Source organism: Podarcis pityusensis (assembly GCF_964106645.2).
Source record: "Podarcis pityusensis genome assembly, chromosome: 7".
Taxonomy (NCBI): domain Eukaryota; kingdom Metazoa; phylum Chordata; class Lepidosauria; order Squamata; family Lacertidae; genus Podarcis; species Podarcis pityusensis.
The window spans coordinates 25,840,806-25,868,499 of record NC_138031.1 but is presented as its reverse complement, the minus strand read 5'-3'; the positions used below and the strand labels follow the sequence as shown (position 1 = coordinate 25,868,499).

General features: G+C 43.9%; 3 protein-coding genes across 17 annotated transcripts in view; 1 reads left to right on the top strand and 2 right to left on the bottom strand.

Moving 5' to 3' along the window:
• LOC308481229 (fibrinogen silencer-binding protein-like) overlaps window positions 1-12,738 on the bottom strand; it is a 37,812-nt gene extending 25,074 nt beyond the window's left edge. For 5 of the 7 annotated variants that reach the window (XM_081013332.1, XM_081013334.1, XM_081013335.1 and 2 more), the window contains exons 1-3: window positions 12,570-12,738; window positions 11,541-11,679; window positions 9,944-10,115 (exon numbers count right to left, since the gene is read on the bottom strand). In XM_081013332.1, coding sequence (XP_080869458.1) covers window positions 9,944-10,115; window positions 11,541-11,663 — 295 coding nt within the window. In that variant the 5' untranslated portion in view covers window positions 11,664-11,679; window positions 12,570-12,738. Of the gene's footprint in view, window positions 1-5,946; window positions 6,382-9,943; window positions 10,116-11,540; window positions 11,680-12,152; window positions 12,509-12,569 lie in introns of those variants that run through there. The other 2 variants (XM_081013333.1, XM_081013339.1) reach the window with 2 other exon arrangements.
• A 161-nt stretch (window positions 12,739-12,899) lies between these two features.
• LOC308481320 (RING finger protein 151-like) lies at window positions 12,900-26,429 on the top strand. Of its 8 annotated transcripts, none has more exons than XM_081013624.1 (6): window positions 12,900-13,035; window positions 17,998-18,225; window positions 20,428-20,567; window positions 21,535-21,697; window positions 22,755-22,875; window positions 25,348-26,429. In XM_081013624.1, exons 2-6 carry the CDS (start codon window positions 18,020-18,022, stop codon window positions 25,552-25,554), a joined length of 837 nt encoding a protein of 278 aa, XP_080869750.1. In that variant the 5' UTR covers window positions 12,900-13,035; window positions 17,998-18,019; the 3' UTR covers window positions 25,555-26,429. The 8 variants fall into 8 exon arrangements, with proteins under 8 accessions (XP_080869750.1, XP_080869755.1, XP_080869754.1 ...); XM_081013629.1 differs by having other exon boundaries at window positions 12,921-13,035; window positions 18,001-18,225; XM_081013628.1 differs by lacking the exon at window positions 12,900-13,035 and adding an exon at window positions 13,087-13,107.
• A 496-nt stretch (window positions 26,430-26,925) lies between these two features.
• Window positions 26,926-27,694, bottom strand: part of VIRMA (vir like m6A methyltransferase associated) — a 31,263-nt gene continuing 30,494 nt past the window's right edge. For both annotated transcript variants that reach the window (XM_081013258.1, XM_081013259.1), the window contains exon 24: window positions 26,926-27,274. In XM_081013258.1, coding sequence (XP_080869384.1) covers window positions 27,117-27,274 — 158 coding nt within the window. In that variant the 3' untranslated portion in view covers window positions 26,926-27,116. The remainder of the gene's footprint in view (window positions 27,275-27,694) is intronic.

The window sequence follows — 27,694 nt, the reverse complement described above, 5'->3', positions numbered from 1 at the left end:
TTTAATAGTCAGTGATTATTTGTGGTTACTCCAACTCTTCCCTACTCAGGTTGTCTAGGGGGGTGGGGAGGGCCAGAGTAACCTGGTTACTTGGCACTGGGCCGGGAAGCACTTGGAAGTGGTGAGAGAATTTCTAGCTGCTTCCAAATGTTCCCCAGTACAGTGCAAGGTAAGTGAATGATCCTGCCCTTCAGAGGACCTGTGAGGTGGGCTCGAGATCAGCTTCTCAGCTTACTCCAGATTAGGTGAAATCCTGAAAGAGCAACATTCTCTCACTTCCACCTTTCCAGAGGGCCTTGAAAGTATGAAGGAAGGTATGGGAGAGACTACTGAAGATCATAGGATCACTGAACTGTGGAGCTGGAAGGGACCCCAAGGGTCATTTAGTCCAACCCTCTACAATGCAGGGATCTCAACTAAAGCATCTATGATAGCTGGTCATCCAACCTCTGCTTAAAAACCTCCAATAAACCTTCCTCTTTCCTTCTCCCTTCCACCAAATTACGTATCTTCCCCCATGCCCAAGTAGATTGTAGTATGGATTGGAGAGCCTAGCCTCACCAGAACCAGAGAGGATAGAAACTGTTGTGACTCAAGCCTGGAGAAGGGGAATCTGTGACTGCCCAGATGTTGTAGGACTCCCCAATGGTAAGGAAAGATGGGAGCTGTAGTCTAACATCTGGAGGCTTTCTGTCCATGCAAAAGTCCTTTAACAGGACAGCAAGCTGCTAAGCAGCTATAAAAGACATTGGACAGTCTGGTGAAGTACCAGGACCAACTTATCTATTTATCATTGTTTCTTCTATATTTTTAAAATATCTATGAAAAACCAGATACAATACAATACAGAGTAATGTTGGGGTGAACAGTCCGGCCAAAATTCTGAAAGCTGGAAATATAATTTACTACATTAATGGAGATGAAGATCGGGCTAGAAATCTGCATTAATGTTCTCACAAAATGCCTTCAGTGTGTGCTAACTGGCTATCTTACAAAAAATAGCGTATATCAAAGATTCACATTTATATTATAAACTTAAGAAAGAAGAATGCAAGTTTTCATCTACTAGTGTGGGGAGACCTCTATTCAAGAATTAGGAGAGACAGTTACCATGGCGGAATTGGTATTCAGAATCCGTCAGGCATCTGTTTAGTATGAGTCAGTTATGTCAGTTTTAACAAAGCTTAGAATTGGTCATCAAATGCCAAATTAGATTCCTAACTCTGCAGTACATCCAAACAAATCATATGCTGATCCACCCAGAGTAAATCTGCTGTTACTAGTTTCATAAGGAAGTGACCGTCTTCGACAAGGGTATTGGGAAACAGCAGAATTCAATGGTGTGTTTCACTAGGGTGGCCCAACCCTATTTTATTAGTCAGCTACCTGCAAAGCATGGGTGTTCTGTAAAAAACAGAGCATAGGTACTTGATTACTGTGCAAGTCCAGGGATGGAGCTGAAATCTGCTTTGGTAGGGGCAATGCAAGGAGTCTTAAGTATTAAAAGCATAAGAACCCTACTAGTCCAGGACCAAAGGTCTATCTAAACCAGCATCCTCTTTCCCCTAGTGGCAAACCAGGTGCCTACAGGAAGCCCACAAGAAGGATGTGAGAACAAGCATGCTGGTTCACAAACATGTCGCCTCTGATTCTGGGGGTAATATACAGGCATCATGACTTGTAGTCATTGACATCAATGTGTCTAGAGTTCCCTTTAAAGTCATCTAAGTTGGTGGCTGCTACCAAATCTTGTGCTAACCAATAAATTGCATAGTTTAATTATGCACTGCGTGAAGAAGTAGTCTGTTTACTCTGTCTTGGATCTCCCACCTTCCAGTTCACTGGATGACCCCTCCCTAGTATTCAGAGAGAGAAGATTCTCCCTATCCACCTTCCCTACACCATGTATACCTTTATATACCTCTTTAATGTCTCCCTTTTGCTAAATGAAATAGCTCCAAATGCTGGAACCTTTCTTCATAGCAGATTTACTCTCCAAGGCCTGCATACTTATTTAACTTTTGGGAGAGAACCATTTGATACCCACTGGTTTTTTTTAGGGGCTAACTGCCTATCACACACAGTGGGAAATTAGCCAGGGGCGTTTTTGACCAGCCCAGGTCCAACTGCAGCCATGTGGAGATTTCTGGATGCAAGGTTGGCAACTGGGGAAAGCAAAATATCGCTTAGAGAAGGCTCTGGAGTATTTTCCTCAAACCTTGAATTCATTTTATTCTGGATTGTTTTATTTGATGTTTTAATGTGTTGTAAACTGCTTTGAGACTTGCCATTTAAAATATAAATAAGTACAAAAAAGGTAATTAATAAATATAATAAACCCCACTGCAAAAGAAGGTGCCTGGACAGTCCATTGTGATGACCGTAACCTAAGTTTAAGGTGCCATTTGGCGATTAGATTATATATCTGAGTTTCTAACTACTGGTAAAACAAAGGCCTGATGCTGGACTATGCAAGAAAAACAGCTGGGCTGGGGTTTGAGAGACATTGCACCATGAAGGCGCCTACCACATTCCTCATCTGCCCGTTTAGGGCACCAAAGTGAATCCCCCCACGGTTTCCCTGGACCACAGGGTTCACATCATTAATAAACATGCATTTTGAAGCTCACAGGATGGAGATTAGGAGCACAGAAACAATGAACAAGTAAAGGTTTGCACACACCCTTCTGTCTTTCAGCCAAATCTTAGAGAGCACAAAGCCCAATACTTTTTGCCCCTTAAGCTAACTGGCCTCAAAAAGGCTGCCCTGAGCTTTCTAACTACTTGGCAAGAGGTAACAAAACAATTCTAATAAATTTTCAAACACCTTTCAATTGAATTAAGCTATAATGATTTAATTGTAACTGCAGTTCAGGATACACAAAATGAAAAGGAAAAAAACCACAAAAGCACCGCTCAGGGTCATAACAGGCAACAGAGAATGGCAATGTCAGTCAAATGACACTGCACGATAGGCCAACCCGTGGATATAGGAAAAATATGAGTCATTGGCTGCTTACGAACTGAACTCTTGTTATAAGCAATGTGAGCTGAGGGGGGGAATATATTAATAAGTAATATTATGAATCTCCTTTTGCATGTGCCTCAGGGCAATTTACAAACAGCTCAAATTAGTTTTAAAAACAGTAAAAAGGAACACCTAAGGCCGTGACCTTTTCATCCAACAAAAAATGCTGCTTGTCAAAACAAAACATGTCTTCCATTATTTCTGGAAAGTACAGGTAGTGGGTGGGCACCTCTGGTATCTCAACAGGGATACTTATTCCACAAAACAGTGGCGGCCCCACTGAAGGCCCTGCTTCAACTTACTGTGAAGCAGGCTTTTGATATTTGGGGAACTTTGAGCAGAAAGTCACCTGTAGAACACAGGGAGTTACCAGGTACATAAGGGTTATGAAGGTTTCACAAGCAACCTGGTCCTGAGCTGAATAGGGCTCTATATGTTAGTACCAGAACATTGAACTTGGCTTGGTAGCAGACTAACAACCAGTGAAAATGCAGTGGACAAGGTGTTAAATACTGGCAGTTGTTTGCTCTCAAGGGCAACCGAGTTGCCACATCCTACACTGGTTGAAGTCTCCAACACAACCTCAAATGTGCAGAGGACATTGCAGTACTCCAACCCTGAGGTTACCAATGCATGAGTGGTCATAGCTGTTAAAAGGTCCTCCTAGCCACTGAGGACACCTGCGCCTCCAGTGACACCCTGGATGGCGCACCTGCTCCTTCAAAGAGTCCAGTTTCCTGGACTCTCACACAGAGCCTCCATCATGCTATGATTTCAGACTCAGTTTATTACTCTCATCCAACCCACCACTTCATCCAGCCCCTGGAGCATTTTAGAGAGATGAGGCAGAGCAGATTGTGTTTCTACTTCTCAATGGTGACTTTGGATTGGGAACTGGAAATTTGGAGCTATGCATCATTCTTATCTATCCCTGTTGGCCAACCCCATTCCATGACTCAATTGTCCTACGTATCAGGTTTCTGTTAATCAAATGGGAGGAAGAAATTAATGGTTTACAGAAAGCAGAGACTGACACGGAAACAATAGTCATGGGAAGCGGTGGGGAGATGAAGAAGCAGAACCTCGGTTGGTTGGGAGGATGGCCAATTTGGTCCACAAGTTCTCTCTTGAGAAAAAGGAATATATTATGTATAAAAAGGATTTAGAAAAGCTTTTCACTTAGATCCCAAACAACTACAGGGAAGTCAGTTTCATTCAGATTACTGAAACTTACTCCAACATAATATGGTCAGGATCAGGGGATTGTTTCTCCAACTGTTAGTGCACTGATGCTTTTGGAAAACATTTATTATTGAATAAAAAAACAAATCTTTCAGATTTCAATGGTCTTTAAGGTGCACGCTATTAATGTTTTCAAAACATTTGTGTGCCACATTTGTGCTGCTCACACAGCACCCAAAATGGCTTACAATACAAAAATAAAATACAAATCTACCCATTTCCACTACTACAAAATTAATAAGCTACAAAAGAAACCTGATGTATTGGCTAAGGGCTTAAAGGAAGAGTATATGACCACCCAAAAAGTGGCCCCATACTTCTGGCTTATGCTGACCATTTAAATCTACATCAGTATTGTGGAAATTATATACACACACCCTTCTAACATGCTATTACAGATCTATACATACAGTACTTAGATGGGAGTATGCCTGAGTGAACTCAACAGGGGCTTACTTCTGAGTAGAAAGATAAAGGATTGTGCTGTAAAAGTCCATTTTGATTACACCTTATTTACCCTAGGCAATACAGAATTATTTCACCAAAAGGCCCACCACCACATGTTATTTTTACAGCATCTGCCATGGTGGGATTTAGACGACTGTTACCATTCAGAGCAACCAGAGGCAGTACAAATCAAGGACTGGCCAGTGTGCACAAACATGCCAGTTTTCCCGGAAACTCAGATTAACATATTTGTTTTGCACAGTAAGTGACATGAATTTAAATGGCTTGCGACAGGAGTAAGGAAGAGAGCTGCTCGACTCCCCCTGGTTTTTAAAATGTCTGCATCCAGGCACAGGACAAATCTGGTCTGAGAAGCTTTTGAGCAGCCGTGTTTTGCAAGTCAGTTGTAGAGGGGGAGGGCAGCATAAGCAAAGGCCCCGCAAGAAAGCTTGAAGACAGCCTGCCTGCTCTACGTCTGGCTCAAATCTAGAGGGGCTCCGATTTGATTCTACACTAAAAGGCTGCTGGAAAATATGAAGACTTTTGTGTGACTGCAGTGTTCCGATCTGTCTGCGCACGACCCCTGTAAATGTGCTCCATAGCCTCTTTTTTGCAGTTTAAATTAGAGCATTACTTTGCATACTGGCCTCCGAGAATGTGATTGTTTAAAACAATCCATCTGCATTGTTTAAAAAGGCATGGTAGCATGCGAAGTAAAATCATTTAAAAGGTCTAAATTCAGTCAAAATGTATTCCACCCTGAGAGATTAACATAATCCTTGACTGGGCACACTGTACTGAGAGAGGCTCCTTTGTTCTCCTGCTCGACTTTATGTAGATAGATATTATCCAAAACAGGCATCAGCTTCCGTATGCAGAGGCAAGTTGACCACAGTACTACCTTAAATGTAGAACAGCCTTTTGCTTGGTCAGTGTTTGAATGCTATGCCTATTAAAAGGGGAGGGGTAAAAGTTGGAGCTCCTATTTCCCTTGGATTCTTTCTTAACCCTCACTTGCCAAGGGTCTGACAATAAGATCTTTTGAAATGCGGCTGGAAGTTGAACAGAAAAGTCAGTCACTGTTTAAAAATTAAAGGAGTAAATAATAACAATAATCACAAGGTTTTAACTTTTCCCAAAGGCTAAGGCATGTAGCTCAAAAGGGGATGGCCAGAGAAGACAGGAGGCGCTATAGCGGCCATCCAGGCGCAATGTAAAAGTCAACTTACCAGGGCAGATTGCTCCTCTCCCTCAAGCACACACTGGAAATCTGGGGGATCATCTCCACAACTTTCTTGGTCGGTTCAGAGATGTAGCTTTTATAATCAGAAAGGCTCTCTTTTTGCTGCAGTAGCTCCTGCTTGGCGTATTCCTTGAGCCTCTTGTACAAGGTGCGCAGGCCCTGCGCGGTGCGAGGAGGGCGGTCAGCTCCAATGGCATTGTAGTTATCGGCTATGATGTCCCAGCATTTGTTTTTCTCCACTATGACCGAGTGCTTGTTGGTGTGCTCTTCAAGAATCTTAACATACGGCTTGACAAGTTTCAGCAAATCGAGCTTTTCAGACAAGGTAAAATTCGAGGACCTGGCCTTCCCAACCATCGTTCTCTCCAGCTTGAAGAAGCAGTTCCTGAAACCACCACGCAGATCCTAGCTCTGCTCGGCTCTTTTTCACAAACAGAAAAAGATCAGGCTTAACTAGGCTTGTCTCATTTAGGCCCACGCCTACAAGGGAGGGTTTATTAAAATTCCTTCAGCTTAAGCTGACGCAGGTTCAGGAAATCTGCTTAAGCCAAGCCTGACCTACATAAGGCTTCAGATTGAAGGAGACGAGGAGAAGCAGGCAAAACACACACTTTTGTGTCAAGAGACCCATACATACACCGGATTGAAAACATAAAAGGTTTAAAGATTAGCACATTACCCTGCTAAATATTACCCAATTCATCCTGAGTTAACAAGCTCACGCACATCTCTTTGAGCTGACAAGAAACTGAAACTGCACAGAGGATTGGATTTATTCATGCCCAAGAAAGCAACAACTTTTTTTTTTTTGGTCATTTATTGATTGTTAAGCCGAACCACCACAGCAAAAGGAGAAATGAAAACAACAAACGGGGATTTAGGAGCGGGCGTGTGTAGAGAGATCCCTAACAGAGCCCCTGATCACGGCTCCCTAGCTGCTGTTCTCTCTGGCAGTATTTGCATAATGCTAGTCCTGCTGTCAATCAGGAATTGCATATCGCCTAGCTAGTTAGGTTTCACTCAGGCTCAGGCTTCACAGTAAAGCTAAGCTTCCCCAGCACTTTGCAGCTTGCCTCAGCTTCCCACGCACGCACACACTTTTTAAAGAGGCAGTCGCTCAAAAGAAGGAGTGCCATGAACAAAAGAGCTGGGGGGGGACGACGTTAACATCAAGTTCTTTTCATATTCTGCCACCCCTTGCAGCTGTGCCGTTCCGTAATCTACCCATCTCACAGCATCCATGGTCACCATTCAGCAGGGTTGTGGCTAAAAAATAGCTCTCGGGAGTCAAGTAATAAACACAACATTCAATCAGGGTTCTGGATTCATTGTACTGTGTGGGCTTTTCATAACTTCCACCAAGAAGCTATTATTATGTTAAGAAACCCAAGCATTGCACAAATGGAAAACATCAATTTTTAACTATTGTTTGCCCAAATCACACAGGTATTCGCACACAGTATTTTCTCTCTCCTTCTCTCAGAAAATGTATAGTACTGTAAAAGGAAGTAGGAGAGGCTGTTGGATTTGGATTTGGAAAACCCACTCCATGAAGGTCACTCTCTAGCGTCAAAGCACCACATCTTGGCCTGGCCTCCTCCCTTCACTGGGTTGTTGTGAGGATAAAGTATGACATCCTGTAAGACAGCCATTCAGAATTCTCTCCTGCCCAAGGCAATATTTTAAGCCAAGGAAACTGAAAGAGACATACATCTAACAAATGAAAAGATCCCTATTTTAAAGCATCTTTATTCCTGTTCTCTATCTAACAAGTGTGTTTTGCTTAAGACTTGAGACAGATTTGGGAGACATCTGGCTTTTACATTTTCAAAAACAGGAGATCAGCCATTGTGCGGTTCTTTGTCCTTGATGCAACCTGAAACCGGCATAGCACCTCCTAGCCTAATCCAATTAAGTTTGCCATCTCCTCCTGCACTTCCATCTTAAAACAATGACCAAATCCAGACTGCCTGGCAACAACATCATCAGCCGAATTCCCTCCATCCCCCCCACCCCATTTCGCTTTACATCCAGCTTTATGAAGATTTCTTGAAAGTTTGTTAACTAATGGACATTTTGCCCAAGTGTAAATTCTGAAATATTTCATATGGATAAGCATGGAACTTGCATGATTTATTTATAAAATGCAAATTGCCACAGAAGTGTGGAGAACTGAATTGAAGATTGGGGGGGACGGACCCTAAGAGAACCAAAATGGACAGATCATTCCATTTGTAATTAGGATTTGGAAATCTTTACCCTGTATCGAGTCTGAAAAGATTTGAGGGAGGATTTAATCCAATTGCTACTTTAGCCTTAATAATTATGTGGAGGGAAGCCAAACAATAAACAATTTTTTAAAAGTTAGCTATTTGGCGTGGGCAACTTCAAGCAAGGTTCACCCACAATTTGCCTGTTAATTGTGTTTATACCTACATTTATTGGCAATTTTATTAACTCATAGCTCACCATGACCTCAGCTCTGAGCTCTCTGCAGCAGGGGTAGGCAACCTAAGGCCCGGGGGCCAGATGCAGCCCAATCGCCTTCTCAATCCGGCCCACGGACGGTCTGGGAATTAGCGTGTTTTTACATGAGTAGAATGTGTCCTTTTATTTAAAATACATCTCTGGGTTATTTGTGGGGCATGAGAATTTGTTCATATTTTTTTTTCAAAATATAGTCCGACCCACCACATGGTCTGAGGGATGGTGGACCGGCCCGTGGCTGAAAAAGGTTGCTGACCCCTGAGGAAGGGCAATATAAAAATATAATGAGAGCAAATAAAATAACATGTGTATGAGTAAGGCAAATGTTCCATCCCTCACCTTTCATATATTATAGAATAGGGCAAAGGTAAAGAATCTCAGGCTGGGGGCCAATCCAGACACGCCCCTGCCCCTGTCATACACCCTTTCCCAGACTACACCTCTTACTAACCCTGTTTCACATCCTCCTCAAATGTTTTTGTCTGGCTAGAGAATCCCTGAAGTCTGGTAATTCCTGGCTGGAGGACAGAGAGGGTGGTATGAATGCAGAAGCAAGCCTGTTGTATCCATTGATTTGGCCCTGCCCACCGATGGCATGTGTCACCTGAAAGGTTGCCCAATAGTTAATGTAGCCCTTGGGCTGGAAAAAACAGTTTCCGCCTCTGAAATATGAAATAGGGGAGCCTCCTGTAGACTAGGAAGATACAACGATGTTTTATACATGTCTCTTCTGAGGTCAGTCCTATTCAATCAGGTGGAACTTCTAACCAGGTAAATGGGAGTACAACTGTGTCACAAACCATTCAAAGCAGCCAATTTAAAAACAGGGTCAGAAAAACAAATGTAACATTCCAACAAAAAGAGTGCCAGAGAGGCTATTAACAGAACCACAAAACCAAATGGAACCAGCAGACCAGAACCATGCATCATGCAGGTCAGAAACGTGCCTCAACAACAACAAAAAGGATCCTTCAAACAAAGTACAATTTATCAAAAGCAGCACGAACACCAAGCATCATAAAATTGGGCAAGTGGATTAACAAATCTGAAAGGGTATAAGGCAATTATGGGATCTGACAGGTTTTTAATTTATTCAAAGAAACACATACCATCCTACTATAATAAAATACAGAAATCATTATGTCACAGTCTACAGCTAGTAGATATAGATTGATTTTTGATGGATTTATTTAACCTTCATTTATTGTTTACAGTTCTCAGAACTCATGCTCCCAAGCCCTAAAAAATGGGCCTTCCTCCTCCCCCAAAAAAGCTCAACAACTTTAACCTGAACCCCCCAAAAGAGGGTAGATCACTGCCAGTTTTTAACTCTGAGTAGATCACAGCCTCTTGGGAGTTGGCCATCCCTGCTAATGGTTTGACTTCACTCCCAAGCTCTTGACAGCTTTCCTTCATAAGCAATTTTAAAAACTGTTATGCTTTACTTTATATTAAACCAGTCTACTAGGATAACATTCAAATGTTTGTTTTCTTACCTATTTTAGTTCTATATGGTGATTTCACTCCAGTTTCAAAATGGCAGTCATTATTATTATTTTTAGAGCAAAATTCTCCTTGATCAGATTTCACAGCCAGTGTAGAACTTAAGTCACAAGTTGTAGAACAGATGTTTGCAGATGTTGAGCCATTCAGTTGTCCCTCATCCACCTACAAGACACTGAAACAGTTTAGATTGTACACAACTTTTCATGCAACAGTATCAAAATAAGTGTGTAGCTTTTTCTTATTTAAATACTAGCTGAAGCCTGAAAGAAGTAGTTCATATGATGAAGGAGAGAGCTCCAAGGAGGGAAGGAGGCACTGTGAGAAGCCTAGCTTTAACTATGCTCTCTCCACAATTTCCAAGCCAGTGGAGAGAGATTTGTGTGCACTCCCTGGCCTTACCATTCTAAGAGAAGGTCAAAACATAGGGATGAGGCTATCCTAGAAGTGCCCAATGGAGAACTTCTGGGACTGGGGCAGAGTTACTGGGAGCAGATATATTTCTCTAGCCTTCCTTTAGAGAACTTTGGGGAAAGAACACAAATGAAAACTGAAGTAGTGGGAGAAAGGCTTCTCTAGGACACGAAGGCTAACATCGGCCTTCTGCACATATGTACTTTGAAATAACATATGAATCTAGTATTTGTGGCTCTATTCAGTACCAAGCATTGTGCTCACACAGCATCCCTAAGTTCCACATTAATATAAAGATACTGTACAAACCATGGCACAATCTTAACACACATGCAAAAGAACAAAGGCCTGGTCTGTGTGTTCTAGTATGCCAAAGGTAATAGTTTACCACGCACAAAGTGATCACTTCCACTTTGTTCATCCCCTGGTGAGAGTGGGTGCAGCAAACCAAAATCCCTGGCTTGCCATTACATCCAAACTGGGAGTCATTGTTTATTTCGCTTCAACCAAAATCCAACTGGTAAACCTAGAAACTTTGGCTTCACATAGTGGTTTGCTTTGAGTGAAACAAATCACAATCCCTAGTTTGAATGGAACAGTAAGCTAGGGATTGTATTTTTTTCTTCCACTGGCTAGAAGGGAGGAATGAAGTGGGAGACTTCTGCACGTTGACAGTAAACCATCAACTATTGTGACATGCAAACGCTGCCATTGAGTGAACCAGTTTCAACTGATGCCACTGATGTTTAGCTGTGGAGTCATTTTTCAGACGATTTGTCTATAGTTTTGCTTTCAGGACCCTTCTACATATGGACTAACAAAGCAGAATGCAAAATTACAAGTAAACATGCATCTGGGCTGGACAGCTTCAGGTTGCAAGTGGCAGCATACATGATTGCATACTCCCCAACCGAAAAATAAATAAATCCCTGCATACAGAAAGTTAAGTATCAGAGTGGAAGTGATACTGGCACTCCCTGACAGCTTGTCTTCTATATGGAAGAAATTTGTGAGTGAAGCATCTGATACCGTAAGCCCCTTATAGCCTAGGCCAGAAAGAAACATATTACCCCAGTGAGAATTAAGATTCCATGGATTTCTGACATAGATTCTTCAAGTACAGTTTTCATTCAGTAATAATATTACACTTGCTTCCTTCCTCCCTTTTAATATTACCTCTGAGCCTGAGTGTTCAGATTCTTTTTTCAGAGACAACATATGGGTTTTTCCTGGAGGTATAAACCTTGGCTTTTTGACTAAATTTCCCATCAGTTGACTAGGAGCTGCTGATCGTCTCATGTTCGGTTCTGCTGGTCTGAAAAACAGCAGAAAAAGAAGTTTGTTTTAAAAAGCGAGCCCTAGAGAAAGAAACTCTTAAATACTTCCCAGAACATATCCTATTCCTGTTCTTACACTAGTGAGAAAATACCCAAAAAACTAGGAAGTATGGTTCCTCTTGTTTCTCCTCCAGGTGTACCAGCCTTATTAGGTGGGTGGTAGGAAGAGGGCAGCTGTGGTCAAGCGATTCTTTGGAGTCCTGAGGGAGGCTAACCTGGTACCCACCACTATTTTGGTGTCAGGTGAAGACTTTTATATTCTCAGGTTAAGTTGAAAGTTTTAATGATTCCTTAAGCACCAGACTACCCATGGGAGCACCTTTTTTTTTTTTTGTATCAACCTGCCCAATCACTACATTCAACCCACTACATTCATCTCCTGACTCTGCCACAGTCCAAAGAGATTCATTTCATAGCAACTTTTCATTTCTTGTGGCAACCCTCTCCTCACCTCCACTGTGAGCCAAGGCAAATGCCGGCAATGTTGTCCAGGTGCTTGCTTAAAAAAAAAATAAAAAACCATAAAGCCCTCTATTTCCTCAGGCCTCTGCTGGCCATTTGTGTCAGTTGCTTATATTTATTAATTTCATATATGCAGGAACAAAACTCCTATTCAGGTTCTTACACCGAGCACCAGAAACATATATTTGTCCCCCGAAGGAAAGAAAACACGGTCTTGTTAAAACTGAACCGAGGGAGCAAGAGCCTCTGAGCATATACAGAGTATCTTTCGTGTTTGTGGAAACGGAAACCTGAAAAGCAGAAGCGCACTAGGTACAGCCAGCCCAGTTATTGAATCCCCCACCCTAAGCCTCTGAGGAAGGACTGCCTCAGCCCCCTCCCAGTCTTAACACGACGCCGCACTTACTTTGCAATTTAACCGTCCCGCCAAGACAGCACCGTCGCCCTATCGTTCGCCAAACGGCGCGTGCGCAGCTGATCGCCCCAGGCAGCTCTCAATTTATCGCGCCCTCCGTTCGCCCCACTGCGCATGACCAGCATTCATGCGCGGCGCTCGCCTCCGCCCTCGCCTCTCTTGAGGGCTGCCAGGAGGTACGAAAGAAACCCTACTGCGCATGCTCCGCTGGTGCTTTTGCCGCGCTCGACATGGCAGGCCGCCGGGTACGCTTACGCTCTGGCCATCAAGCGTATTTGTCGCAAAGTGCCTTCCGCTCCTTCCCCCGTTGTCTAGGTTACTCGTTTTCGCAGGAAAATACGGCGCTGGCAGAGGAGGGCGTTAACCAATTCGCGAGGCTGAAGAGGATGAATTGCCGAGAGTCATAGAGATAAAAATATAGAGCAACTCACTCCAACACAGATTTGGAACTTGCAGGGTCTATTTTTCTCCTTTTCTTCCCCGCTCAGAGCTACCCATAGAAGACAGCAGGCAGAGCCAGAATATTAGCGTAAGTCGTGACTGGGGTGCGGGGAGTGTATTAGGGCGGCCCTGCAGTGTAGCCCATCGTTCAAACTGCTGATCAGATGGTGGCGCTGAGGTTTAATGTGCATTTACAGGTAACGCCTTTCCCTGCCAAACGCCCCTTATTAGCCTAGCCTCTCCCAACCTGCGCCCTCCCGGGTTAAGTTCTAGGGTTGCCACCTTTGTTCTGCCAAAATCCAGGATAGGGCGGAGGCGTTGTGGCGATTTTCTTTTCCACCCGGTGCTGAAATGACTTCAAAAGCAATCCATTGCGATTAATTGTCTTCTAACCGAATGGCTGCTCTGAAATTTGTCACATCCCCCCCCCCCCGGAATAAATAAGATCCGAGTTGGAAAGAGGAAGGGCTCCTGCTTTCTTTTGCTGTAGCAGAACGCGCCCTGCCTGCAAAAAAAAAAAAAAAAAGGTGCTCTAAAATCCTGTATTTGTTCCATTGCTTTCTATGAGCAGCTCAAAAAAAAAGCATCACGAAAAACTCGGAAGTTGCAAAGCACGTGCGGCTCTAAGTCTACCGCGAAGAAAGGGGCCAGCTGAGCGGTCGCGTGCGAAGAAGGCAGGGCCAGGCCAGCCCCTTTCTCCTCTTATTGGCGGGGGTGGAGGCGCGTAGGGACTGGACGGTGGCCTGCGGGGAGCAGTTATGTTGCGGAATCGCGCTTTCGCGAAGCGGGTGAGGCGAAGAAGAGCTGTTTCTGGGCTTTCGCTTGGAGGGCGGGAAGAAGGAGAGGAATCGCCACCCTGAAACCTGCCTTGGGTGGGAAGCTTTGAGGCAGGTGGCTCCCCTTGTTTTCTGATAGCGCTTTTGCCTGTATGCCTTTAAAAAGTAACCCTCCCCCTCCCCAAAGAGAAAAGGCTAAAACTAATTTCCAAGGGTGCTCAGCTTTTATTTTATTTTATTTTTTGAAAAGGCTTAACAATAGGTTGCAGTGTGAACTTTGGGGAACCAACAGCCCACTTTTGTCAAAAGCACCTTGGGTACCATTCTGTGATTCTGTACCAGTAGTTCCCAACCCTTTTTTGGCCATGCCCCACCTAAGCATCTTTAAAATCCTGATGCGCCCCCCCCTCCCGATTGACATATAATTCTTATTATGTGTCAAGGGGGGGGCTATTCACGTGGAGGAAGCCTAAAAGACCATGAACTGTTAATAACTCATTCTTGAATTGCCCCCCCTTAAAAATCAAATTTCCCCCCTGTGAGGCGTGTGCCCCACGTTGGGAACTACGGTTCTGTACCAAGTTGCTGACATCCTGAATCTGGAGCAGCTGCCTTAGTCTGCTTTTGCTGACAGTTGTTATAGCATAAGATGGAGGAGTCGTGGCTTTCTGTAAAACCGCTTTCAGGGGTTTGTTTTTTCTTCTACACTCAAGGGGCCTATAAATTCTGTGAAGTAAAATAAAATAGCAAAGCTCTCCAGTGCCATAGCTCAGGGGTAAGAGCATCTGCTTGCCTGCAGAAGGCGCCTAGTTCAGTCACCAGCATCTCCAGATAGCATGCCCCCTAGCCAGCTGTACCTATTCTTCTCATTTTATTTATGCCCAACCTTTCCTCCAAGGAGCTCAAGGTGACATACATAGTTCTCTCCATAGTTCTCTCTCAGTGGGTGAATGGCCCAAGGTTACCCAGTGAGCTTCATGAGGATTCCAGGTCCTAGTCCAACACTCTAACCACTACACCACACTGGCTCATTTGCCCTCCAAATGTTTTGACCAACTGTGCTGGCTTGAACTTTTGAGCATAGATGTGCAAACTAGGGTTGGAAAGGCTGGCCCTAAGCCCCTGTGACCAAAACAGTCACATGCTGCTTCCCATCTGCTTTCTTCCCCTTTCCCCTGTTGTTTCCTGCTGTCAAAATTTAGAATATGTTTTCTGTAGCTGTGTGAAAAGTAGAGGTGGCAGCTAATTGCGACCAGTGGGTTGAGTGCAGGGATCATTTACTTAGTAAGCTTAACAAATAAACGTGTTTTCCATGTTCTTGGAGAGAGGCGCGATGAAGCAGAGTGAGACAATTAAAAATCACAGTTTGTACAGAGCCATTTTTATAACATAGAATTCTTTATAGGGAACACAGCAGGCTACTGATAGGAAAATGTAATAATTTGCTTACTTTATGTTCTGTAACAGGGATGTCAACACCCCTCTTCACACCCAAAAAGAACTCACTAATGTCACCAAAATAAAACTTTGCCACACCAAGTTCAGATACCATGGGGTACAAATAGCCAGAAACCTCAATAAATTGTAGCTCCACAACTACAAGCCCTTGTGGCGACAAATTAACAAAGACCTAAAGAGATGGAACAACATGAATTTCATTCTCTCAGACAAAATAGCCATGATCAAAATGATCACCCTTCCAAAACTAACCTACCTATTCCAAACCCTCCCAATCTGGATTTCCCCAACCCAACTCCGTAGATGGCAGAGAAAACTACACTCTTTTATCTTCTCACATAAAAAACCCAAGAATAAGCCCCAAATACCTGCACCTCCCCACCTCAGAAGGAGGATGGGGAATCCCCAACATAGAAGCATATTACATTGCCAACCAAATACACCATATAATCCCATATATACTAGAAGATGAGACAAAACAATGGATACACCTAGAGAGGGACAAAATTGAAAATACTTGCACCACAGCATACCCACTCTTCCGAAACAAACTAAGGAAAATTCCCACAACACTTAGCAGGTACACACAGACCATGCTCAAAGCATGGAAAACAAATAGGCAAACTATCCCCAACCCCATCCCCCCTAATTCCCCTGGCGCGCCACTCATTATTCCACCATGCAGCACAAAACCTCCAGATAAAAACCTGGAAAACTTAAGGCTTATATCGCCTAATAGACTTCTATAAAAATAACAAACCTTGGTCAACACAAAAAATACAGAACAAACTAGAAGACACCCAAATGCCCTGGTTAGCACAACACCCACTTAAACATGCCCACTTAAACAACCCAGCAGTAAAATCAGCAGCAACTAGGCCCCTGACAACCTTCGAAAACCCCCTCCTAACAACCAAGGGACACGGTAAAAGGATGGTATCCGCAATATACAAAATACTACTCCAAATTCCCACGAACCCCCTAGACGCAATCAAAAAACAATGAGAGGATAACATAGGCTATGAGATTAACCCCACTCAATGGACCAAAATGTGGTCTAACCCCCCCCCCTTTAAATCCATATAAACGAAAAGAAAAGAACTCACTCTGAAACTCACCTACAGGTGGTACCTAACACCAAGAAAACTAGCACTAATACGCCCAGGGACCTCACTAAAATGCTGGAGAGGGTGCACCTCCACAGGCACATACCTCCACATGTGGGAGTGCCCCAAAATCCAACTATTCTGGGCAACAGCCATAGGAGAAATATGTAAAATAACTAAGCAAGTATTAAAAATCACCCCAGAATTGGCCCTACTAAACATCTTCCAAGACAAAAATGCTCATGTGCAGTCCACCCACCCCACGCACACTCCTCCTCTCTCCAATGACAATGGGTAGATCACTGCCAATTTTTTTATGTTGTTGTTGTTTAGTCGTTTAGTTGTGTCCGACTCTTTGTGACCCCATGGACCAGAGCACGCCAGGCACTCCTGTCTTCCACTGCCTCCCGCAGTTTGGTCAAACTCATGCTGGTAGCTTCGAGAACACTGTCCAACCATCTCGTCCTCTGTCGTCCCCTTCTCCTTGTGCCCTCCATCTTTCCCAACATCAGGGTCTTTTCCAGGGGGAGTCTTCTCTTCTCATGAGGTGGCCAAAGTATTGGAGCCTCAGCTTCAGGATCTGTCCTTCCAGTGAGCACTCGGGGCTGATTTCCTTAAGAATGGATAGGTTTGATATTCTTGCAGTCCATGGGACTCTCAAGAATCTCCTCCAACACCATAATTCAAAAGCATCAATTCTTCGGCGATCAGCCTTCTTTATGGTCCAGCGCTCACTTCCATTCATCACTACTGGGAAAACCATAGCTTTAACTATACGGACCTTTGTTGGCAAGTTTTTTTATACTGGCCAGTAAATTTATACTGGGAGTAAATTTTATACTGGCCAGTAAATTTATACTGGGAGTAAATTGCAGTCTCTTGGGAGTTGGACGTGCCTGTTCTATAACATTATGCTTTACCAAAAATATATATACTTTCCCGCAGAAAGTATCAGAATGTGCCATATTAAAAAAGAAAAATAGCCCCACCATTAAAAATATGGAACTGTGTTATTACAGAGTGAGTACATTCTGTTCAACAGTTTTTTAGCATCTCAAAACACATGCACAGTTCACATTATAAACACTTTGTAAGCTCAGTGTTTAGAACCCATTCCATATGCCACTTAATCCAGAGAATCTTTCTAGAATGACACCTGAGAAAGAAGCAGGTGGCTCTTAGTTGCTTTGATCAGGTGCTCTGGCTGCTTTACGTGCTTAATGGAGAAAGAAGCATTAATCCTCCTAAATCTAATTAGGGTTTCTCTGAGAAGAAACTGAATACTGAAAAGGCAATGTATTATTTTTTGAAGGGCTGTGACATGTTGCAAAGAAGCTTGAAATCAATTCAATTCATTTTTCTATAAAAAGGGCCCTCTTGAGGGTTGAGATGCAACTAAATGAACAAAAAAGTGTAAGTTTGCTCTTGTCTATGCTATGGCTTTGCATGCTTGGGGAAATGTTGCAAATTGGAATTGCTTCCAGATTCTGACGGTTCACAGCATAAAACTCACAAGCCACTTCACTCCCTCTGCATCATATCTCTTCAGATCTTAAGGTGCAAGGCTGATAATGTTCTCACTTGACTTTCAAAGGTAATGTGGTCGCAGTTACTAATTCTGTGCTTTCATTTCCATAGCAGGCTAGAGGTCGTTAAGAAAATGGGATATGATATTGAGCGCTTCGTCGGTTACGTGAATGAAGGTCTCCTGTGCTGCATCTGCCGAGATGTGTTGGAAGATCCCTTGCAGGCACCTTGCGAACATGCTTTCTGCACTTCCTGCATACATGGGTGGCTTGTTCATCACAGCAACTGCCCAGAAGATCGTCAGCCACTTGATCTGTCTGTCCTTCGACCGCTTTACAGGTGCGTAATTATTTCTGAGTCCAACTCGCCGCTATCATGAAATCTAATCCTACACTAGTAGATTGAGCAAATGTGCAAATGTAAGGCTAAGGGATGGAGCATCCTGTTTGATTAGTTTTCCTTACTAAAGTTACTACCCCATATGTCATGCAAATTAATGAAATTGACTAGGCTAAGTAAGCCTAGATTTGGTCTATTTCACTCTGAAGAGAAAATGTTCCTACAAAGAAAGAGATGTACAGTGGTACCTCCAGTTGTGCACAGGATCCGTTCTGGAGCTCTGGTCGGATCCTGAGGAATTCGCAACCAGAGGTGCCTGTTTTGCGCACGGCGCGGTAGAGCACTTCTGCGCATGCACGAGCAGCAAAACTCAGAAAAATATTTCCGGGTTTACCGCGTTTGCATCCTGAAGGATACGCAACCAGAGGTGTTCATATCCAGAGGTACCACTGTATAAGAAAAGAGTGCGGCAGCAGGATGTGCTGCAGACACATTAACTCTTTGGGGGTTCACTGTGTAGCCTTTTCCAAATTGGAATAAAGAGGGAACTGCTTTTATAGAAATGCAGGATAGACAAGAATGTTCTGTCCCACAGGATCCAGTGCCAAGTTCCAGTTTATCAAAAATATCTCTATATTGTCCTCTTCTCATACGTGGAAACATAATCCTACTACATAGGTCCAGAGTAAGTAGCAAAGTCCAGATTGCTTGCATCACAAAGCTTCGGCTTGATCTGAATTCACACCTCTGATTGCACCCCTTTTAACCTTGCTGCTTTGCACAGAAGAAACACACACACACACAATTTCTGCTAGAACAGAAATGTGCAGTTGCTAGGAAAATTCTTGGCTTGACCAATCTCCTTTTCTCAAGGTTGGAGCAAATAATAATAGTAATAATAATAATAATAATAATAATAATAATAATCTGGCTGGGTTTCCCCAGCCACTCTGGGCGGCTTCCAACAAAACACTAAAATACAACAACCTATTAAACATTAAAAGCTTCCCTAAACAGGGCTGCCATCAGATGTCTTCTAAAAGTTTTGTAGTTATTTTTCTCTTTGACATATGGTGGAGGGCGTTCCACAGGGCGGGTGCCACTACCGAGAAGGCAAGTTCCCTGTAACTTGGCTTCTCGTAGTGAGGGAACCACCAGAAGGCCCTCGGCGCTGGACCTCAGTGTCCGGGCAGAACGATGGAGGTGGAGACGCTCCTTCAGGTATACTGGACTGAGGCCATTTAGGGCTTTAAAGGTCAGCACCAACACTTTGAACTGCTTAAAGCTTCATTAACCTACTAACAGTTAAGGTTTTAAAAACACAACTTTTGAAAAACAAAAGGATAGAACAGCATAAGTGGTAATACCCACAATACATGTTTTTAAAGTATTGTATGTAATAAAGAATGAACACATCTTAAACATAAATGTCACAAACAAGTGTTGACTTAACTGTGTTGCCAAATAACACAAGTTGGCCATGGTGCTTCTGCTTCATTAGGGTTGCCAACTTTCTGGAAACATGTGCATTTTAATCGTGACAAGGGGGTGTTGCCTTCCAGGGGCAACATGCCAGTGGTGAGCATGGCCTGTGAGGGGTATAGCAGGGAAGAAATCCTGACAGCCAGGTAGGTCTGAAGGGTCACATTCGGTGATCAGACCTGTGATTTCCCACCCCTTCCTTAATGCGATGGCTGATCATAGTCTTAAGTTTTGAGGAAAGGATATTATGGTTAGTGGCTGACAGTGGCCAGGGGATGTCTTTCCATAGGAACTAATTGTTAGAAGATGGCTTCTTGATACAGATATTTCTCCAGAACGTTAGGAGTAAGGAGGGTGACACCACAGCCAAGCTGAAGTGGTTGGCCGGTGTAATGTATGGAAGTTAGTGCAGCAGTTTTAGGGGATAGGCAGGAGGTAGAGTGTGGAAGCTCTTAACATCAAGGCTAGAAATGTCTTGTGCAAGTTGCCTTTCTGGGGATCTGCTGTTTACCTCCGCCTGTGCTCTGCCTGTATACTTGCAAGAAAACCAAATATTACGCAGTCATGGTTAGTCTGCCATGTGGCCTCATTCAAAGAAAACTGAATCAGTTAGCGCTGACTCTGGAATGTCTTACCACTCAGAGAACTGGGGAGCATGTGATATGTTATATCTTAGCAAGCAGTATTGCAAGAATAAAAATAATTAACTTCTGTACCCAGATACATGAAGAATGATCTCAGTCGACTCCAGATTCACTGCAGGAACAGAGAGTGTGGCTGTGAAATGGTGTGTTCACTGGAATCCATTGACCGACATGAACGCGAGTGTGAATGCAGCCGGGTCCCCTGTTCAAATAGCGGTAGGTAGAATGCAGAGATGGTTATCTTGCAAACAGATGGTAGATCTCCATTTTCACCTGAATTCAGTCCCACGGTTCTGGAATGTAGACTAAAGGGAATTCCCAGAGTTAGTGGCTGTTGCAGAGTGGGCCTTCTCTGTTTCTTTGCCTGTGTGAACACCCCTTCCTGTTCCATTTCTACCTGTTGCCAACGCTAGCCAAAGCAAGGTATGGATTCAGTGTTGTTGTTTGGGGAACTGAAAGGCAGCTGATGTGCCATTGGCCCCGTGGAGACTCTTTGTACCTGCGCACAGTAGGAAACACTAACCTAGATTCCTCAAGAGTGGTGGTAGTGGGACGCGGGTGGCACTGTAGGTTAAACCACAGAGCCTAGGGCTTGCCGATCAGAAGGTTGGCAGTTCGAATCCCCGCGACGGGGTGAGCTCCCGTTGTTTGGTCCCTGCTCCTGCCAACCTAGCAGTTCGAAAACATGTCAAAGTGCAAGTAGATAAATAGGTACTGCTCTGGCGGGAAGGTAAACGGCGTTTCTGTGCGCTTCTCTGGTTCGCCAGAAGCGGCTTAGTCATGCTGGCCACATGACCCAGAAGCTGTACGCCAGCTCCCTCGGCCGATAGAGCGAGATGAGCGCCGCAACCCCAGAGTCAGCCACAACTGGACCTAATGGTCAGGGGTCCCTTTGCCTTAAAAAAAAGAGAGAGTGGTGGTAGTGCTGTTGTTAGCATCCTTCTGTCTTGAGAGAGAATGGAGTGCGCCTCTAGGGGTAAGTCAAACTGCTGGAGAATCACAGGGGCTGCAGAAACCAGTAGCTCGTCACTGCTGCCTTCCACATTGTTTTTGCTGCATTAGCAGCACTGAAGTGACCTCTCTGGAGCACAGTCTATCATTGTCTCCATGTCAGAAGATTATGGGGAAAATGAAATAATTCTCTCTCTGGTGCACTTCGTCCAATCTTCTGCTTTCCAATCAGGTTGCCCAGCTCGGGTTGAAAGACGTAACCTAGACAGCCACTTGGCCGTGTGTGAATACAGGAGCCGCGAGTGCCCCAAAGGTTGTGGGTATGCCATCCTCAGTGCTGATGATGCGCAACATAACTGTGTGGCAGAGCTGAGAACGGAACTCGAACTGCTCAGGTAAAGCTATTCTTCCCCTTACCTTGGCTGCTCATGGATTGACTTGGCCCTCCAGATGTTTGGGGACTACAGTTCCCATCATCCCTGACCACTGGTCCTGTTAGCTAGGGATGATGGGAGTTGTGGTCCCAAAACATCTGGAGGGCCAAGTTTGGCCATGCCTAAAGCATGAACTGACACCTAAATATTTTGCCCATCTCTCTAAAACATACACAAGGGGACTGTTCTTCAATACTGCTGCAATTTCCTGGGTGCTCAGGAAACCAGTTTGGTAACTTGGCAAATTGCTTCTATTGCTATCACCATCTCTTCCTCCTATCTTCCCACCCAAGTTACACCTGGTATTCTATCATCCTGATTTGATTGAAATAAAAGATGTGTTGACATCTTTTTTGTGTAACATAAGCTTGTGCGCTGCTTAGTGGTAACCTGAAACCTAAGTTAATCATAAATGAAAAGCTTCTTTGCCAGTACTAGCTTATGGGATCTGCCTATGTGAGTGAAGCTGGGGCTGTTAAAATGAGATGTTTATCTTGGGCCAAAGGAAGATGCAGATATTGCATAAAACAGATGGAAGATTAAAAAAAAAAAAAGAACTTGTTTGTGACTTACAGAATAATTAGTGCAAAACTGATGGATTAAACGCTACTTCCTGCTTTGGTAATTAGTGGCCCTGTTCACGTATCATGGTAAGTCCTGATCTAAAACAAACCATCTCTTTTTGTGAATGATCAATTTCCTGGTGCACACTGTTCAGCTGCACCAGCTGCCCTCCTCCCAAGCGGAAACAAATCAGCGTATTAACTTAGCTTACATATGAACAGGTGCATGTTGTTTGTTTCAGTCCAAGCAATCCTTTTCAAAATTAAAGCAGGATGAACAGTAAGATAAGACAATGGCGGGAGGGATTGCCACAGTCTTTTTTCCCAGACATTCGCCCCCTTAAAAAAAAAAATTGCCAAGCGCATAAAACTGAATGTGCGTACGTTTCAAGTTTCCTCTGTATTCAGATTAAAGACAGATAGGCTGATTAACAGAAAGTGTTTTGTTTTTTAAGGTCAGAGATGATCTGCCGGATGGAAGAAGCAAAACATGAGATGGAATCTCGACTAGATTCTCAAAGGAAGCATATGGTGCAAAAGGAGAGTCTTTTGCAAAATCAGATTGAAGAGCTAAAGGTAAACGAATTGTATTGCCATTAGCTACGAGGTCATCTCCCTCCCTTAAAATGTTGCCTCTGGTGAATTGGCATTCCTGACAGCTTTATTCTGTGCTGTACAGTGGAACCTCAGGTTAAGTACTTAATTCGTTCCGGAGGTCCGTTCTTAACCTGAAGCACCACTTTAGCTAATGGGGTCTCCCGCTGCCACCGCGCCGCTGGAGCACGATTTCTGTTCTTATCCTGAAGCAAAGTTCTTAACCCAAGGTACTATTTCTGGGTTAGCGGAGTCTGTAACCTGAAGTGTCATGGGACCAAGACGGCTCTGGTTGCCCTAATAGATGATCTCCGCAGGCAGCTGGATCGAGGCGGGTCAGGGCTGCTGATTCTTCTAGACCTGTCAGCAGCCTTTGACATGGTCGATCATGAACTCCTGGACCACCACCTTGCCGACGTGGGGATCCAGGGCACAGTCCTTCAATGGCTGTGCTCGTTTCTCTCTGGTCGGGGACAGAGGGTGGCGCTTGGGGAATTGGCATCGCGCCACTCCTTGGTATGTGGAGTGCCTTGGTGCGATACTCTCCCCGATGCTTTTTAACATCTTTATGCGCCCCCTCACCCAGCTTGTCCGGAGTTTTGGGCTGGGTTGCCATCAGTATGCCGATGACACCCAACTCTATCTGTTGATGGATGGCCATCCTGACTCGGCCCCAGACACACTGATCAGATGTTTGGAAGCTGTGGCTGGATGGTTACGTGGGAGCCGGTTGAAGTTAAATCCTTCGAAGACAGAGGTCCTCTGGCTGGGACGGGACGATACGGGATTGAGGGAGCAACTCCCATCTCTTGCGGGGGTGCAATTAGTGCCAGCACCGTCCGTTAAGAGTTTGGGTGTAATCTTCGATACCTCCCTCTCCATGGAGGCGCAGATTGCAGCTATAACAAAGGCGGCATTTTTTCATCTCCTCTCTCGCCCTGACCTAGCCACTGTGATCCACGCAACGGTCACCTCCAGACTGGATTATTGTAACTCGCTCTACGTGGGGCTGCCCTTGAAACTGACCCAGAAACTCCAGCGGGTGCAGAATGCTGCGGCGAGACTCCTTACGGGGTCTTCACTGCATGATCACATTCACCCGGTGCTATACCAGCTGCACTGGCTCCCGGTGGAGTACAGGATCAGGTTTAAGGTGCTGGTTTTAACCTTTAAAGCTCTATACGGCCTAGGACCCTCGTACCTATGGGACACCCTCTCCTGGTATGTCCCACAGAGGAACTTACGGTCTTTAAATAAAAACATCCTGAAGGTCCCAGGCCTCAGAGAGGTTAGGCTGGCCTCAACTAGAGCCAGTGCTTTCTTGGCTGTGGCTCCAATCTGGTGGAACGCTCTGTCACAAGAGACTAGGGCCCTGTGGGACTTGACATCTTTCCGCAGGGCCTGCAAGACAGAGCTGTTCCACCAGGCCTTTGGTCAGGGAGCAGCCTGACTCCCTCCTTTGGCAATTTCACAGAACTTTAGCTTAATGGTTGCCATCAATTTGATTTTAATTAATTTTTGTAATGAAATGTTTTTAGAACGTTGCACTATTTTATTGTTGTTAGCCACCCTGAGCCCGGCTTCGGATGGGGAGGGCGGGATATAAATAAAATTTATTATTATTATTATTATTATTATTATTATTAGTGTATGTAACCTGAAGCGTATGTAACCCGAGGTACCACTGTACTCTTTTTCAGTTTCCAGAAGGTAGCCACAGTCCTCAAGCACCTGACAGCTACCTTCCCCAACTTTGTCTTGTCCAGGTGATTTGGACTACAATTCCAATCATCCTTGCTCATTGGCCAGGCCAGCTGGGACTGATGGGAGTTGAAGTCCAACATCAGCGGGTGAGCATCAAATTGGGGAAGTCTCACCTACAGCATCTATTTTAGAACCAATAGTTTCAGCAGCAGGTATTTTAACTACAATTCACATAAGCAAGGAAGCATTGCTATTGGTGACTGGCAAACTTCCTCCAGTCCCATTAGTATTATATTAATTTGGAGATGGACCATTAATAAAAAATCAGATACTTCCAAGTTGGCCTAGAAGAGCCTTCCCTACCACACATCCCCCACCTGCTGAGTTCTCTTTTCCCAAATGTATTGGAATAACAGGGAGAGCACAATCATTGCAATAGCCCTCAGAATGCCCATGCACATTTTGCTTTACCCTCAACTCTGGGTACAGAAGCATTTGGGTCTGGGCCCAAGTCATTCCAGGACAATGCAGCCTCTTTCCCTTGCCTTGGAGAGCGGGCAGAAACAGATCTGTTTTGCAGCAGTCTGAAAGGCGCAGATCCATGAAATGTAGGCTCTGTTATCTGTATGCTACCCTGAGGTCCTTGGAGGAAGGGGAAGAAACAAATGTAATAGATAGGGAATTGTGAGCATCAAACTGTTAACAGGCAGTCCCAATGCAACACTTGAAGAACTCTCTTATGCTTTTCAGAGCCAGATGTCCAGGATGTCGTCTGACATACGTACCCTGCTGGCAACAGAGAGGCAGCATCACCAAGAACTGGAGCAGGCACAGCTTGAAAAGCTAGAATTACTGGAGTTAGTGAAGACTCTCCAGGAAGACTGTCGGTTGACTAGGGATGGAAGCAAGAAAGCAACACATGTTCGACCTCTGACCCGACTGGAAAGCATGAAGTGAAAGCCATAGGTGGCTGTTATTTAAGATTAGATTGCTGCAGTCTGTTTTATGTGGTGCTTCCTTTTGCTGGATCTGGCAACTGACAATTAGTGCAGAATGCTGCAGCCCAGCTGCTGACAGCAATGAGATTCTGTCAGCAGATAACACCTCCGCTCAGAGATCTGCACCGATTGCAGGTTTGTTACCGGACCAACTTCAAGCTGTTAGCATTAGTATATAAAGCCCTTAACAGTTAGAAACAGTTTACTTCAGGAATTGCCTTACCCCGTATATTTCTATTCAGTCAATTCAGTCTTCAGCACTGGCACTATTACAGGTGCACCACACTTGTAAAAAATAGATCTTTTTGCATGGCAGCACCCACACTTGGAACTCCATGCCTATTGACATCAGGCAAGCACCTTCACTGCACTTTTTCCAGTGTCTGCTAAAACATTTTTGTTCAGGCAAGTTTTTCCAGACATGAAAAAGTTAACATTTTGGTCTGTTTTTAGCCTAGCGGTTTATTTCAGTTATTTTTGAGTTACTAAATTCCTGTCTTATGGTTTTACTATTTTTTAGTTTTACTCTTAGGAATAATAATAATAATAAGATCTGAAGGGGGGGTGGGGAGAGAACAAAGTTCTGTGTACTCAGGAGAAGAAACAAAAACGAAGCAAATAGAAAAATGAAGGAATCTAATGAAACTTGGCTTAAGCCAGGAGAGCCAAGGAGGAACGTATAGCTGCATCAGGCAGGAAAAAATCCGGAGGGAAATGGACTAACTTCCCACAAACCTTTGCTCCTACTTGTGTCAGCTGACAAGAGATGACCCATACCATTGGCTATGGTATCCTATGAAATGAATTGACCTAATAAAACTAATATAACATGTCCGTGTTGTGTGTGGGTGTATGTATATATAGAAGTGAAAGCTTACAGATTATGTATTCTTGAAGTTAAGGACTCAGATATTTGGTAAGAGTGCACACTATACGCAGAGATGGAAAATACATGCAAAGGAAAACAACTGCTACTCAGGCAGCTACATGCATGGCTCCACTATTAAACATTTTCATAGAAGCAAGTAGAAGTCACATGTGACTACTCCCTCTTCAGGGGCTGTTGATTTTAATCATTTTTGAACGAATGCTTTTAAATACCTGTTTTAAAAAATTGTTTTACTTTATATTTTTGTCAACAGCTTAGAGGTGTTTGTTTTACGATCAAGTGGTATATATAATTTGTTAAATAAAACGCTGTTGCCTTGGAATGGCTGATGCTACTTACCCCAAATGAAGGCTATGTTGCAAGACTGTTAAAACCAAATCTAAACTTGTACTTCTGGCGTAAGCGCCATAAAAGCACAGGCAACTATAAACACACACACACTAACACAAAAACCAGTTTTATTGAAATCTCAGATCTTGTATCAAACAAAATGGGATTTTTTTTTTCAAACCAAAAAAAAAAGTCTCTTTTCTGCCCCCCAATACCAGTAAGTCTAGCGTTGGTCCTCAAGCACTTAAGCAATTTGCCACCATCTTGAAAGGTTCACAGTCAGAATGTTCTCAATGGTGTGTTTATCGAGTAAAAGAGCGGACGTGACGCCCTCTTCCGCTGCCTCCGCCAACAAACTTTCCTCTTGAGCCACCACTACTGCCGCTATTTGTGCTTGCCCAAGATGGCCCAATTCCACCACGGCCTCTGGAAGCACGATCACGAGGACTTGGCCGGTAGCCTTAAAAAAAAAAGAAAGATAACTGGTAACAGTACAGTGATGATTCCTACTGGGATATAAATAAGGGCCAAATTATGCATTGCAACTATACTGAGGCCTCTAAAAACAGCCTCCAACCTATGATATTAATACAGAACAACTCAATATACATTTAACCAGCACTGTACAGAAATCTGTGCCATCATAATAGCCAGGTTTTTTTGCCTACTATACAACAGACACCAAGGCAAACTTATTAATGCTAGAATCCTAAGCACACCTAGTTTCATTTAAGCTTCACTAGAATCCAAGGCAGACCTTTTAACATCACAGTAATCCAAGTTTATTCACCAACCACTGGTGCTGAAGAAACTGAAATTGACCGATTCTATGAAGACTTACAGGGGCCACTAGGGGGCGCATTGGAAGATGGCCGACAAT